Source organism: Oncorhynchus keta, chromosome 28 (assembly GCF_023373465.1).
Source record: "Oncorhynchus keta strain PuntledgeMale-10-30-2019 chromosome 28, Oket_V2, whole genome shotgun sequence".
NCBI lineage: Eukaryota > Metazoa > Chordata > Actinopteri > Salmoniformes > Salmonidae > Oncorhynchus > Oncorhynchus keta.
In genome coordinates, this window is record NC_068448.1 from 37,206,007 (window position 1) to 37,219,849 (window position 13,843).

Here is a 13,843-nt window from a genome sequence, read left to right on the forward strand (position 1 = left end):
GATAGGTGTGCGTACAATCATGCCTCGATGTGTATCATAAGAAAAACGCATACCAGAATCTCATAGGATTGGAAATATGACCATCGTGCTGAAATGTACTGCGATTTTTTTATCTAGTTAAAGTCCTTCAGTATTGGTTTGGTTGTAATCTTCATAAATCCTCTCTTTATTTCTGCGTCGTGGGTCAGGGTGTTCTAGGCCAGGGAAGATTTCACAGTTTGAATTCATTCAAGTGAAACAAAGTCAAATTCTGCGGGGAAAGTATGTGCTTTTCCAGCAATATCTTGTAACAGTCCGAGAGCATAGCATATAATTCACTCTTTTTAATTGAGCCCACTAAGAATGAAACCACAAAATGTGGCTATAAGTCCTTCCTACAGACACTTTTTGTTTGGTCACTTCCTCTCCACTTGGAGAAAAAGGTCCCATGATAGGTCACATGATAAATTAGACCACATCAAATTAGACCGATCACATAAGGACCCCCGGATGGCTACATATGACCACATTAAAGGAAAATTATATATACTGAATCAAATCTAGCGTTGTAAGCTGAACAGACATCACTCTCAAAACAAGATCTCTCCAGCCCTGCTCCCGGAGAACCTTCTAGGTCTGCTTATTTCAGTTGAAGTTTATCTACAATCAATCATGCTCAATTCGTGAATTGTACTACGTTCGACAGAACATCACCATAGACCTACATGGCGCCCCCAATGTAAATCAATTGCCCGATTCAGAATTCAAATCCAGTTTTATATCTTCTGAATCCATTCACAGATGACTATCAAATCATCCATTCATAAATCAACCAAGGCCAAAGCTAAGATTGGGCTTGTGCACTAAGGTGAGATGCCAGCAGAGGCTCCAGGACTGGGGGTTGCTGACCTCTACCCTTATCCCCCACTTAATCAAATGCCCACAGGTCCTATGCCAGTTCTCCAGGACCAGACTTCCAGACCTCTACCCCCTACCTCTTACCCCCCTCATGTTATGAAGTCACCATAGCCAGGGATTGGAGGGGGTAGATGGTGGACAGATGGAACCTGGCCTGCTCCACCTCCCCCTCCTCGCCTGTTTTACCTTCGTCCACGTCGTCGTTGGACATGATGGCCACACACTTCTCCCAGACCATGCGCACGTCTGCGCGGTAGCGGTCGCACGCCCACAAGAACATGGGCAGCAGGATGGACTGAGCGATGGAGCACCACAGCACGCACAGCACCATCCAGCTGTAGGAGCGGTCATACTTCAGACTGGTAAAGCTCACCACCTGCATGAGAGGGATAGAGGGAGGAAGGGAAGATGAAGGGCACAAGGCATAGTCCGGTGAACATCAAGTACAAAGCGAAACTACTACAATACCCAAGCGGATATTTGTCCAATAGAGCGGTTTATGTTTACATCTCAAGAAACACCAGCAGAGAAGTGTCTGTGGTGCCTCTCCCTGAGCAAAAGTGTATAGTATAGTATAGTATAGTATAGTATAGTATAGTATAGTATAGTATAGTATAGTATAGTATAGTATAGTATAGCAGAGTAGAGTAGAGTAGAGTAGAGTAGAGTAGAGTAGAGTATAATATAGTATAGTGTGTTCCAGGACCAAAGCATGTACTCCTTTTCACTGGGCCTTGACACTTTAATCAAATTGATTAATTCAACTAATTAACCAGCCTGAGCAACAGGGCATAACATTTACTTTTCAGTTCACCAGCCACTGTGGCAGGTAGATTTAAGTAGATTTAAAAATCTACCAGCCACTCAGATTTTTTACCAGCCAAAATACTTTCCCCCCACTAAAATTACACCAACAAAACAGATAATAAACGGATGAGCATGTTTTGTAATGTTTAAACAAATAAAATATGTATTACTGGTAATAATTAACTAATGTGGTATATTGAATAATTATACATTTTGTGACATAAGTCTTTTAACCAAAATATCACAGACAAACATTTTCACCTGCCCCTTTATGGGCGGGAGGTTGCCGTGGTAGCGTGACTCCAGTCATGTTTGTGCATGTGAAATTGAGTCTGATTAGTAGTTTAAGTGTCTGATTAAGTGTCTTCTCTTCCCTAGCAGTTGAAACTCAAACAGAAAAACAACCTAACTTGTGAACAAAACCATGTAAATAGCCAAGAAACACAAGGACAAAGTCTCACTCCGTTTCAAGTAAATGAGTTCAACTTTTATGCCTGTGTGCAGTGCTTCTAAAAATGAATCTTTCACTCAGCGCTTCATGTGCGAAGAGGCCCCAGCCAGGCAGTGTTGCAGCGCAAGGTGGAATAGGCTATATAGGATTCATAGTTCTTTGACTTTGTGCGTAGAATTTACCAGCTATCAAACAAAATGTCGGAAATACTTTGAAAACCACTGCAGCATTTATTTTACTATAAATGTGATCATGCTTGACTATTTTTATTCACAAAATACACATCTTTACTTGCCAATGCCAAAATCTACCTGCATTTGGCAGGTGGCATGTGCTAAATTTTAGGCCCTGCTGAGCGACGGCCCTGGTGTAATGAGTCAACTTCAGGAGCACAATGGAGGGTACATCAATGAGCCACTCGATTAGGCCGATTAGATCACTCTCAACCTAATCTACATCTTCATTAGATGTAAGATACTGCAGGGGTTTTCTGGATAAAAAGGGGATTAAGTGGTGGGCGTGACAATGGGCGTGGCAATGGGCGTGGCAATGGGCGTGGCAATGGGCACAGACGGCACAACAATATATCTTTTTTTATGTTTTATTTTTTTAAATAAAAATTCTGCAATTCTCTGAATTTTTCGATGGAGCCAAGATACACTATATATAAGAAAGTACACTACACGGCAAAAGTACGTGGACACCTGCTACAACTAGCTAGCACTGCAGTGCATATGAAAATAGTTTTGAACAAATGAATTCCTTCTTAAAAGAAGGAGAAGAGAGCGAGAGAGATATTTATATATATTTGTAAATATTTATATATTTACAATTTCACTTAATTAGCCGAATGCAGCTAGCTAGTTTAGCTTACTCAAACAGAGAAGGATGCTATGTTACCTAGCTGGCTATGGCTATCCAACACTGGAACTATTCCAAGTCAAGGTAAGTTTTTGGTTTTATGAATTTATTGCCACCGGCTAGTGTAACTTCTAAACTGCTTGCTAACTTTACACTGTACTGCATGATTGTAGCAGGTTTACTAACGCATTAACTCTAGTAGCTATGTTGACTATGACATTAGCTAATATGGTGACAATGCTGTAGGCTGTGTGTAGTGGTTATGATATGAAGGTTTGGCTTGGAAAGTTTTTTTCGCCTGGTCACATACAGCTGATGTGTTGTGCGTTGAAGTCCACAAGCGAAGGGAAAAGGTGATAGGAGGAGTTTTCTATCGATCAAAGGGTTCATGCTGTTTGTATGTGGCTGCTATGAAAGTGAACTGTGTTTGAGTGTGATCAGGGGTGTAGTCATTCCGCCGATTCTGTTGAAAAACCATTCTTACATGGAAACAAACAGAACAAAACAGGAATAAACATACCTGAATTTGTTCATTAGAAACTCTCGTTGGACTGACGATTTCACCCTAAATCAGCTAGATACAGGCAAGATTGTGCAAGGCGGTTTTGAATGTGTCAGTGTCTGTCACCTTGATTACTCAAAATTCTCTTGACCTGTGCACCTACGCTGTAAACTTTCATTCATAGGCTAGGTTGTAGCAACCTCATGATGGGAAATGGGACCTGACCATGATGGGACCATGGGAACATGATGGGACCTCATATCGGGAAAATTCTATAGCATCATGTAGTAGCCCAAACCTATCAATGTTACATTGAGCTGGGTGAATGGAATATGAATGACAGTCATCCAATATGTTGTAATAGAAATAAGGCCCTGCTCATTAAAAAAAAATTGCCTTTCCTCATCTTAAACGGCACCGACTACCCCTGGATTCTACACATTCTGCCATGTAGCTGAGAGAACATTTGCTGTTTTAAAGATGATTTCCTGCAATTACTATGCATTTTGCCATAGCTAATGCTGTGTTCTTTTGCTCAAACTTAATAACAAAATAATTTCTGTTAAATTAATTGTTTTTGGAAATTTCAATTCCCCTGACTGTTTTATTTTGGCAGTTTGGACTTAGACGTTCCGTACAAATGCTTAAGGGGCCCGCCTAAGGGTTTCTATGGCAGGCAAATCCCTATGCTGTACACCGCAAGCCAACAGACCACCCAATCACAATGAATCAAGTCAACAAAATCATCAGAGGACAGGCTTATTAGGGCTTAGTACTAAATACTCAATCAAGTTAATAAAATGAAATTCACATTTGCCTTTGAAGGCACAATCTGTGAGATTTCCCCCATTCAATGTTCAGTTCAATTCAAATAATGATTGTTAAAGACTGTAACACCCTTTGAGCTTAGTAAACTGTCATACCCTATCATAAACCAAGTATGTACGCCTGTTACTCATCATTGTTGTATTTTGGCATTTTAGTTTTTATAAACAAACAACACAATGTATAGCTTTGAAATACGTTTAAAACCATCATGTCGATCTCAGAGACTGTCAGTCCTTCCTTGCACCGATAGATCAGTCTATGAATTTGAGAGGGGTTACATTAAACCATCCCTCTAAGCTTACTCAAACTAAAGTGGCAGGGTCAGGCTGTTAAAATCACAGATTGTGCCTTTAAGCACCATAATAAAGGCACCGACATGTCTCGCCTCCAGCAGCTACACTTGGTTTGACCTCTGAGTGGGGAAGTCACAGTTCCTCTCAACACAAGGCGATACAGTCAGATTCAGAGAGACAGCATGAGTGTATAACTATCATCATCACTATCATCACACACTCTGCATGTACCATCATACTAATCTGTCATTGCCAAACAATGACACGGAGTACAAGGAGTGGAATGATAGCAAAAACAGACTGGTACCCGGGCTAACCCGCTACGTAAAGGTTGCTGGATCAAATCCCTGAGCTGACAATGTAAAAATCTGTCGTTCTGCCCCTGAGCAAGGCAGATAACCCATTGTTCCCCGGGTGCCGAAGACGTGGATATCGATTATGGCAGCCCCCCACACCTCTCTTACTTGTACAACCATCATTATCATTAGCATCCCACTCTACATGGATCACCATCATCATGCACTCTACATGGATAACCATCATCATGCACTCTACATGGATAACCATCATCATGCACTCTACATGGATAACCATCATCATGCACTCTACATGGATAACCATCATCATGCACTCTACATGGATAACCATCATCATGCACTCTACACAGATAACTATCATCATGCACTCTCCATGGATAACCATCATTATGCACTCTACATGGATCACCATCATCATGCACTCTACATGGATCACTATCATAATGCACTCTACATGGATCACCATCATAATGCACTCTACATGGATCACCATCATAATGCACTCTACATGGATCACCATCATAATGCACTCTACATGGATCACCATCATAATGCACTCTACATGGATCACCATCATCATGCACTCTACATGGATCACTATCATAATGCACTCTACATGGATCACCATCATAATGCACTCTACATGGATCACCATCATAATGCACTCTACATGGATCACCATCATAATGCACTCTACATGGATCACCATCATAATGCACTCTACATGGATCACCATCATAATGCACTCTACATGGATAACCATCATCATGCACTCTACATGGATCACCATCATAATGCACTCTACATGGATAACCATCATCATGCACTCTACATGGATCACCATCATAATGCACTCTACATGGATCACCATCATAATGCACTCTACATGGATCAATGGATCCATCCATCCGTCATAGTGGGAGGGGTGAAATACAGTAGCATAGCAATTGCGAAAATCTACTAAATGCATGTATTTCTCAGCTAAAGTCCATAGAAATATAATGGATGAATGTTGTATTATAACTGCCCTTGCATTTAAATGGCTCATTATTCCAGGCCACCAGGGAGTGGCTGGAGATTTGTTGTGCTTTAGTAGGCACACTGGAAATATGATCCGCTATAATCATTTTAAGGGTTTCTGTTGCACACACACTTTGGGTCATAATTCTTTGGAGTGTAAGTAAATGTTAGGGGCAGAGGGGCATCACTCAGAGATGAAGTGTCGACACCAGGAGAGGCATAAAGCCAACAGATAAATCACATTTAAAGGTTGCTGAAGAGCCACTTAATGGTTGTTCACATATCGTATAACTGGGCCTATTCTGTATGTATGTATGTATGTATGTATGTATGTATGTATGTATGTATGTATGTATGTATGTATGTATGTATGTATGTATGTATGTATGTATGTATGTATGTGTGTGTGTGTGTGTGTGTGTGTGTGTGTGTGTGTGTGTGGGGGGGGGGGGGGTGATTGTGTGTGTGTGTTTGTGTCTGGGCGAATCTGTGTGTTTGTGTCTGTGTGTGTGTGTGTGTGTGTGTGTGTGTGTGTGTGTGTGTGTGTGTGTGTGTGTGTGTGTGTGTGTGTGTGTGTGTGCGCATGCGTTCATCCATGTGCCAGTGGTGGGCTCCATTGTGTTTATTCCCGTTCCATTTCATTCCAGTCATTACTGAGTCGTCCACCTTCACCAGTCTCCACTGGTGTGTGGTGCAGGTCAAAAGGGTGAAACTGTGTAGAAGGTATATGGATCCCCCGTGACATTAAGGATGAAGCGGCTGAGAACAGTAGCATTCAAGGTCACGTATGGAATACAGAGGGGTTTAAACAAAGTGTTCATGAAATTGTCCCCAGCCACTAGTATAAATAAATCAATGGGTCATAACCAAACGTGTGCTCTCTGTCTCGCTCGCTCTTATCGATTTCAAACAGCTGGACTTGGCCAACTGGTTTACACACATAAATACTACCACTGCTATCTCTCTCTTTCTCTTTTGTCTCTCTCTCACTCGCTCTCTTCTCCCTTTTTCTCTCTCACTCCAGGGGGAGATTATGTGACGCAGCAAATGAGGGATACACAGATATCATGTGCCTCCATAAATCACACACACACACACACACACACACACACACACACACACACACACACACACACACACACACACACACACACACACACACACACACACACACACACACACACACACACACACACACACACACACACACACACACACACACACACACACACACACAGTAAACTGTTATGTATGAGTGTGATAAAACATAAACTGTCTACTGCTCCACCGAGAGTCAGAGAAAATACTATACCAGTTTATCTTTCAATAGTATAGGTGTCCCCTTGATAAGTATGTGTAATAATCCTCATGTACAACCTCTGATGCCTTTGGTTAAATCTCTATTAGTAAGTACAAAAGCCATTATAAATCAATCAATTGGCATCACCAGCCAATGTCCTGAAGCATTCAATTGTAGCTTTTAAACTGATCACACAATCAATTAAGTTGGATTGACTTGTTAATTGGGTAGCAAAGTCAAATAGCATTGCCTGCCTGGTTATACAGCAAGCAGTGCGATCCAGCAATTGCTGACCTGAATTCATTAAAGGGAAGTATACCAGGAATCTATTAACAGAACATTGGAATTGATTCCAATTAACATTGGAAATACTGATGAAGCTTGGATGCCAAACAACATGGTCTAGGCTTTATGCTGTCTATTGATGGATATAGGCCTATGGATATTACAGTAAATACCAGTTTATATATATCACGATATATGCCTGTATTAATTGATGTCACGATATATGCCTGTATTCCTAGATATCACAATATATTCCTGTATTATCACAACACAGTACATCCCTGTATTCATGAATGCCACAATATACTGTATATTGTCCCGATTTCATCGTTCCACAATATTAAAAACTTTCTGCTGGCCCAAACACGTGTACCAGATGCTGCTCGAACACTGCTGCAGCCTCTATAGCCTGTCACACTCATTAGGTTCCAAATGGGAGCAAACATTCTCAAACGTCACTGTGCCACCTGAACTTGTCCAATAAGAACACCAATAAAGTATTGTCCTTATATCCTAATGGCAAAGATAGGGGGTGGGGTCTCTCCCTCATAGACTTTGCCTTCCTGGTTCCTGTCTCTGTGCATGGTCCCTCCCTTCTACCACCAGTCCCTCCTATCCTATCCCACTGATCACACCCACCACCGACTCCAAGTCTGCATGATAACCCAAGAAAACGTCTCACTGAAAAATGGATGAGAACCTGACAGTGGAGCAGGCAAGCTGATGAATATAGAAGAGAGTAATAGAACTCCTACACCCACTCGCTTAAAAGAGGACTATTTTCCTAGAGAAAAAAGGCATTAACCACAACCTCTCTCCTTTGTGCCAAAACAGCCTCAATCATCCCAGGTCCGTGGCCTTCTTGGGAATTTGGGACTCTCAGATTATGAGAGTCGTCTTAGAGTTGTTCATTTTGGCATGCGCTCTTATGAATTCAATCCCTCTCGTCTCCTTAGCTGCTGTAGTCCAGAAGAAGAGATAATTAAAGTCAGTAAGGCAGGACCACGGTGCATTCATCCTAACGCCATTTTGTTCCACTGTATAATTACTCCGTCTGGACACATCTGTGGACAGGGCAACAACAATGGCAACAGCACAACCTGAGCCACTGTGTGTGCGCCCGCTCAAATCAAATCCCATTTTACTGGTCGCATACACATATTTAGCAAATGTTATTGCGGGTGTAGTGAAATGCTTGTGCAATAATATCTAACAATTCACAACAATACACACAGATCTAAACTTAAAACAATGGAATTAACAAACATGTAAATATTAGCAGCAATGTCAGAGTCCGGAGTATAAATATATATATGTGATGGGATGTATAGACATTATGGACAGTATGTATGATAGAATAGTATATATACAGAAATAGTTGAATAGGATTGCATTGTTAACAGATTGTAATTAAAGTGACCAGTGTTCCATTATTAAAGTGACCAGTGTTCCATGACTATGTACAAAGGGCAGCATCCTCTAAGGTGCAGGGTTGAGTAACCGGGTGGTAGCCAGCTAGTGACAGTGACTAAGTTCATGGCAGGGTACTGGTTGGAGGCTGGCTAGTGATGGCTATTTAACAGTCTGATGGCCTTGAGATAGAAGCTGTTTTTCAGTCTCTCGGTCCCAGCTTTGATGCACCTGTATTGACCTCGCCTTCTGGATGATAGCGGGGAGAACAGGCCGCAGCTCGGGTGGTTGATGTCCTTGATGATCTTTTTGGCCTTCCTGTGACATCGGGTGCTGTAGGTGTCCTGGAGGGCAGGCAGTGACATTCCCTCTAAGCTGCATGTGTACGTGCAGTAGTCCCAAGACTGCCGCGCAGAATATATCAGCACACAGAGAGAAGCACGAGATTGAACATCATTCAACTTTATAGAACAGTGGTCACCAACCGGTCGATCGCAATCGACTGGCCGATCTCCAATTTTTTATTTATTCGTCTCGGGGCTGTTGGTGGTAGTTGCACTCGATTCACCTGTCCTGCGCCAGGTAGGCAAACTGTTTCAACCATTCCATGTGTCTGATAGTACAAACTCTGCCTTCCCAGTGGGCCCAGAGAGTCTAAAGCTGTGCCACCAGAGGCTCTGGTTTCGAGCCCAGGCTCTGTCGCAGCCGGCCGTGACCGAGAGGTCTATGGGACGATGCACAATTGGCCTAGCGTCGTCCGGGTTAGGGACGGTTTGGCCGGTAGGGATATCCTTGTCTCTTCGCTCACTAGCGACTCCTGTGGTGGGCCGGGTGCAGTGTACGCTGACCAGGTCGCTAGGTGTACGGTCTTTCCTCCGACACATTGGTGCGGCTGGCTTCCGGGTTGGATGCGTGCTGTGTTAAGAAGCAGGGCGGCTTGGTTGGGTTGTGTTTCGGAGGATGCATGGCTCTCGACCTTCATCTCTCCCGAGCCCGTACGGGAGTTGTAGCGATGAGACAAGACAGTAACTGCTAACAGTTGGATACTACGAAAAAGGGGGGAAAAGGGGAGGGGGGAAATTAATATTAAAAAATGTTTTAAAAAATGTTATGGGATGCATGTTCTACATTGTTTTTGATGGTAGACTGTTCTGGTAGGCCTACATTATGATCAAATATCCACAGTACTTGACCACTGTTAAAACTGTAACTTAAAGATGGTACAGCCTCAGTGTTCACAGTAAACATGTGTTGGAAGTTGCACCGAATTTTCACAACGTTCAAGTTTGCGCTCAGCAGACCTGAAATTAGCTCAGTGCCTAAAAATATTCCAGGGGAAATTGGCAGGCAGTGTGCCCCCGGTGATGTGTTGGGCAGACTGCACCACCCTCTGGAGAGCCTTGCGGTTGTGGATGGTGCAGTTGCTGTACCAGTGATACAGCCCGACAGGATGTTCTCAATGGTGCATCTGTAAAGGTTTGTGAGGAGCCATGCCAAATGACTTCAGCCTCCTGAGGTTGAAGAGGCGCTGTTGCCCCTTCTTCTCCACACTGTCTGTGTGAGTGGACCATTTCAGATTGTCAGTGATGTGTATGCTGAGGAACCTTAAGTCTTTCACTTTCTCCACTGCATCCCCATCAATGTGGATGGGAGCGTGCTCCTTTTTCTGTCTCCAGAAGTCCACGATCAGCACCTTCATTTTGTTGACGTTGAGGGAGAAGTTATTTTCTTGGCACCACTCCACCAGGGCCCTCAACTCCTCCCTGTAGGCTGTCTCGTCATTGTTGGTAATCAGGCTTACTACTGTTGTGTCGTCTGCAAACTTGATGATTGAGTTGGAGGCGTGTGGGGCTACGCTGTCATGGGTGAACAGGGAGTACAGGAAGGGGCTGAGCACGTACCCTTGTGGTGCCCCTATGCTGAGGATCCGCAAAGTGGAGGTGTTGTTTCCTACCTTCACCACTTGGGGGTCGGCCTGTCAGGAAGTTCAGGACCCAGTTGCACAGGTAGGGGTTCAGACCCAGGGCCCCGAGCTTAATGATGAGATTGGAGGGCACTATGGTGTTGAAGGCTGAGCTGTCGTCAATGAACAGCATTCTTACATAGGTATTATTTTTGTCCATGTGGGATGGGGCAGTGTGCAGTGCGATGGTGGTTGCATCGTCCGTGGATCTATTGGAGTGGGATCTAGGGTGTCAGGTAACGTGAAGGTGATATGATCCTTAACTAGCCTCTCAAAGCACTTCATGATGACATAAGTGAGTGCTATGGGGAGATAGTAATTTAGTTCAGTTACCTTTGCTTTCTTGGGACAGGAACAATGGTGGACATCCTGAAACAAATGGGGACAGCAGACTAGGATAGGGAGAGATTGAATATGTCAGTAAACACTCCAGCCAGTTGGTCTGCGCATGTGGCTAGGGATGCCGTCTGGGCCGGCAGCCCTGTGAGGATTAACAAGCTTAAATGTCTTACGTCGGCCACAGAGAACAAGAGCCCACAGTCCTCGGGAGCAGCAATGTGTTATCCTCAAAGAGGGCGAAGATGATGTTTAGCAAGACGTCAGTGTCCGCAACATGGCTGGTTTTCCCTTTGTAATCCTTGATTGTCTGGAGTCCCTGCCACATACGTCTCGTGTCTGAGACGTTGAATTGTGACTACACTTTGTCTTTGACTGACGTTTTACCTATTTGATTGCCATATGGATTCTCAGCAGGTCGACTGCGGCTAATCGAATGACCCCACATTTGAACTGCAGCTGCTAATCAACGTAATAGACATTATGATAGGGACAGTTTATGCCAAATTTGGCTTTGTGCCACCCACCCATTTCCTAAAGGTTTCGAATCCGGAGTTGTTGTGTGGATGGATGGTGCTTCATCTGTTTACTTGTGTGAAGAGAACAGCGCTAAACCAAAGAGTGTGTAGAGGAAGAAAAAAACCTGCTGACAAAATTCAAGGCTATTAACGAGCAAGGAGGGAGAGTAAATTGACAGGCTACGCAGATGTCTACTGCTAACAAACCACGAGAAGTACATGACATAGTACATTAGCCATAGAGCAGATTTAACCCTAGGGTACAGACTTCTCTCTCCTATGAAGGAACACTCATAAGGTCAGCGAAATGGCTTCAGAAGCTGTATGTGATGCCATTTGTAGCAACACATTGGTGATAAATGGCAACAACCATTGATTATCACAAGGGTTAACTGTATGTCACCTGCAATGCTACCAAACACTCTGTTGGGTAGAGCAGTCTTGCACAAAGAGATGAGGGGGAATCCCGCCACACACACACGCACGCATATGCACGCATAGCCACTTTTCTCCGCCCCCTAGTGTGATGTTTTGGAGCAGCTCTTGAAGGGCACTGGAGCAGAGACACACACAGAGACACGTGCACTGGAGCAGAGACACCCACACTCACACACACCCTGCCTCCCTCACTTCCAGGGCTACCTAAAGCCCCAGATGAGCTGGGTAAAGCGTTAAAGTTAATTTAAATAATAAACTAGTCTTATAGGAGGCCCTACGGGGAACATTAGTCTACTAATTAACGATGGGTTTGCCTATACTTCACACTGGCCCACACTGAGCATACTCTGTTCATGCTCCGTTCTCCTGCGAGGTAGCTCATTTCTATGGTGTTTTGGAGTCCTCCTGTGCTGACTCAAAGTGCATCCTCTTCCTTCCCATCTGCCTCAGCCCTACTCCCTCTCTGGAGCACAACGAACAGACGGAGCTCTGCTGATGTCAGACAAAATGGCTGCCACCACTGCGAGGGGGCAGCAGGGGGTGGGCAAACATTGCCCGGCCTACATAGCAGTATACTGCATGACATTTTAAGAAGATGCAAATGCTTAGCAGCATGCTAAAATGTGTGGAATGCTATGTGACGGGAATAGGATTTCTTGAGGAATTATCTGAGAGTTGTAGCCTCAGCCTAGTTTGTCACTTGCCTGCTAAAATCATAAGTGCATTACTGAATATGGTCCATAAATCTTTCAATCTGCAGTTGAGTTAGCATGTCACAGGCGTGTTGCTAGGGGAGTCTTTAAGTGCTTTTCTGAGTGCGAGTGTGTGTGTTTGTGTGTGTGTGAGTGAGTGAGTGAGTGAGTGAGTGAGTGAGTGAGTGAGTGAGTGAGTGAGTGAGTGAGTGAGTGAAAGCGTGCTGTACAGCTTCTTTATATACATATTTAGGCTTGAGTTTGTAATGGTACATGTATTCATATTCAACCGTTTGATATAGGGACCTTGGTTTGGGCTGCACTGTGAACCCAAATGAATAGATAAAAACATTGACATTTCCATACTGAAAACGCTAGGCCTATAGGCTATGCCTATGCTGCGTTGTAGGCCTATGACTCAGGTAAATCTGAGCTGAAAAAACAACAACATTTACATTACATTTAAGTCATTTAGCAGACGCTCTTATCCAGAGCGACTTACAAATTGGTGCATTCACCTTATGACATCCAGTGGAACAGCCACTTTACAATAGTGCATCTAAATCTTTTAAGGGGGGTGAGAAGGATTACTTTATCCTATCCTAGGTATTCCTTAAAGAGGTGGGGTTTCAGGTGTCTCCGGAAGGTGGTGATTGACTACGCTGTCCTGGCGTCGTGAGGGAGTTTGTTCCACCATTGGGGAGCCAGAGCATTTCAGCATTTCATTTCATTCATTTCAACATTTCAGGCTATTCCGTTTGAACAACTAGAACCTATGTGCACGTTGTGATGAAAATTCTAATCTTAATTAGTGTTGTCCTTTTGAGATAGCGAGTGGTGGGGTCAATAAAGCAGAATGGGAGGATCCTCCATCATCGTTTAAATCTCCAGTTTGTTGTCTTCCCAGTCGATTACTACGGCGATG

The 13,843-nt window shown here is 43.6% G+C and overlaps 1 protein-coding gene across 3 annotated transcripts in view; it reads right to left on the minus strand.

Moving 5' to 3' along the window:
- The window catches only part of LOC118361243 (probable G-protein coupled receptor 153), a 54,915-nt gene that overhangs the window by 10,960 nt on the left and 30,112 nt on the right, over nucleotides 1-13,843 (minus strand). For all 3 annotated transcript variants that reach the window (XM_052482933.1, XM_035741014.2, XM_035741015.2), the window contains exon 4: nucleotides 1,084-1,273. In XM_052482933.1, the coding sequence (XP_052338893.1) occupies nucleotides 1,084-1,273 (190 nt within the window). The remainder of the gene's footprint in view (nucleotides 1-1,083; nucleotides 1,274-13,843) is intronic.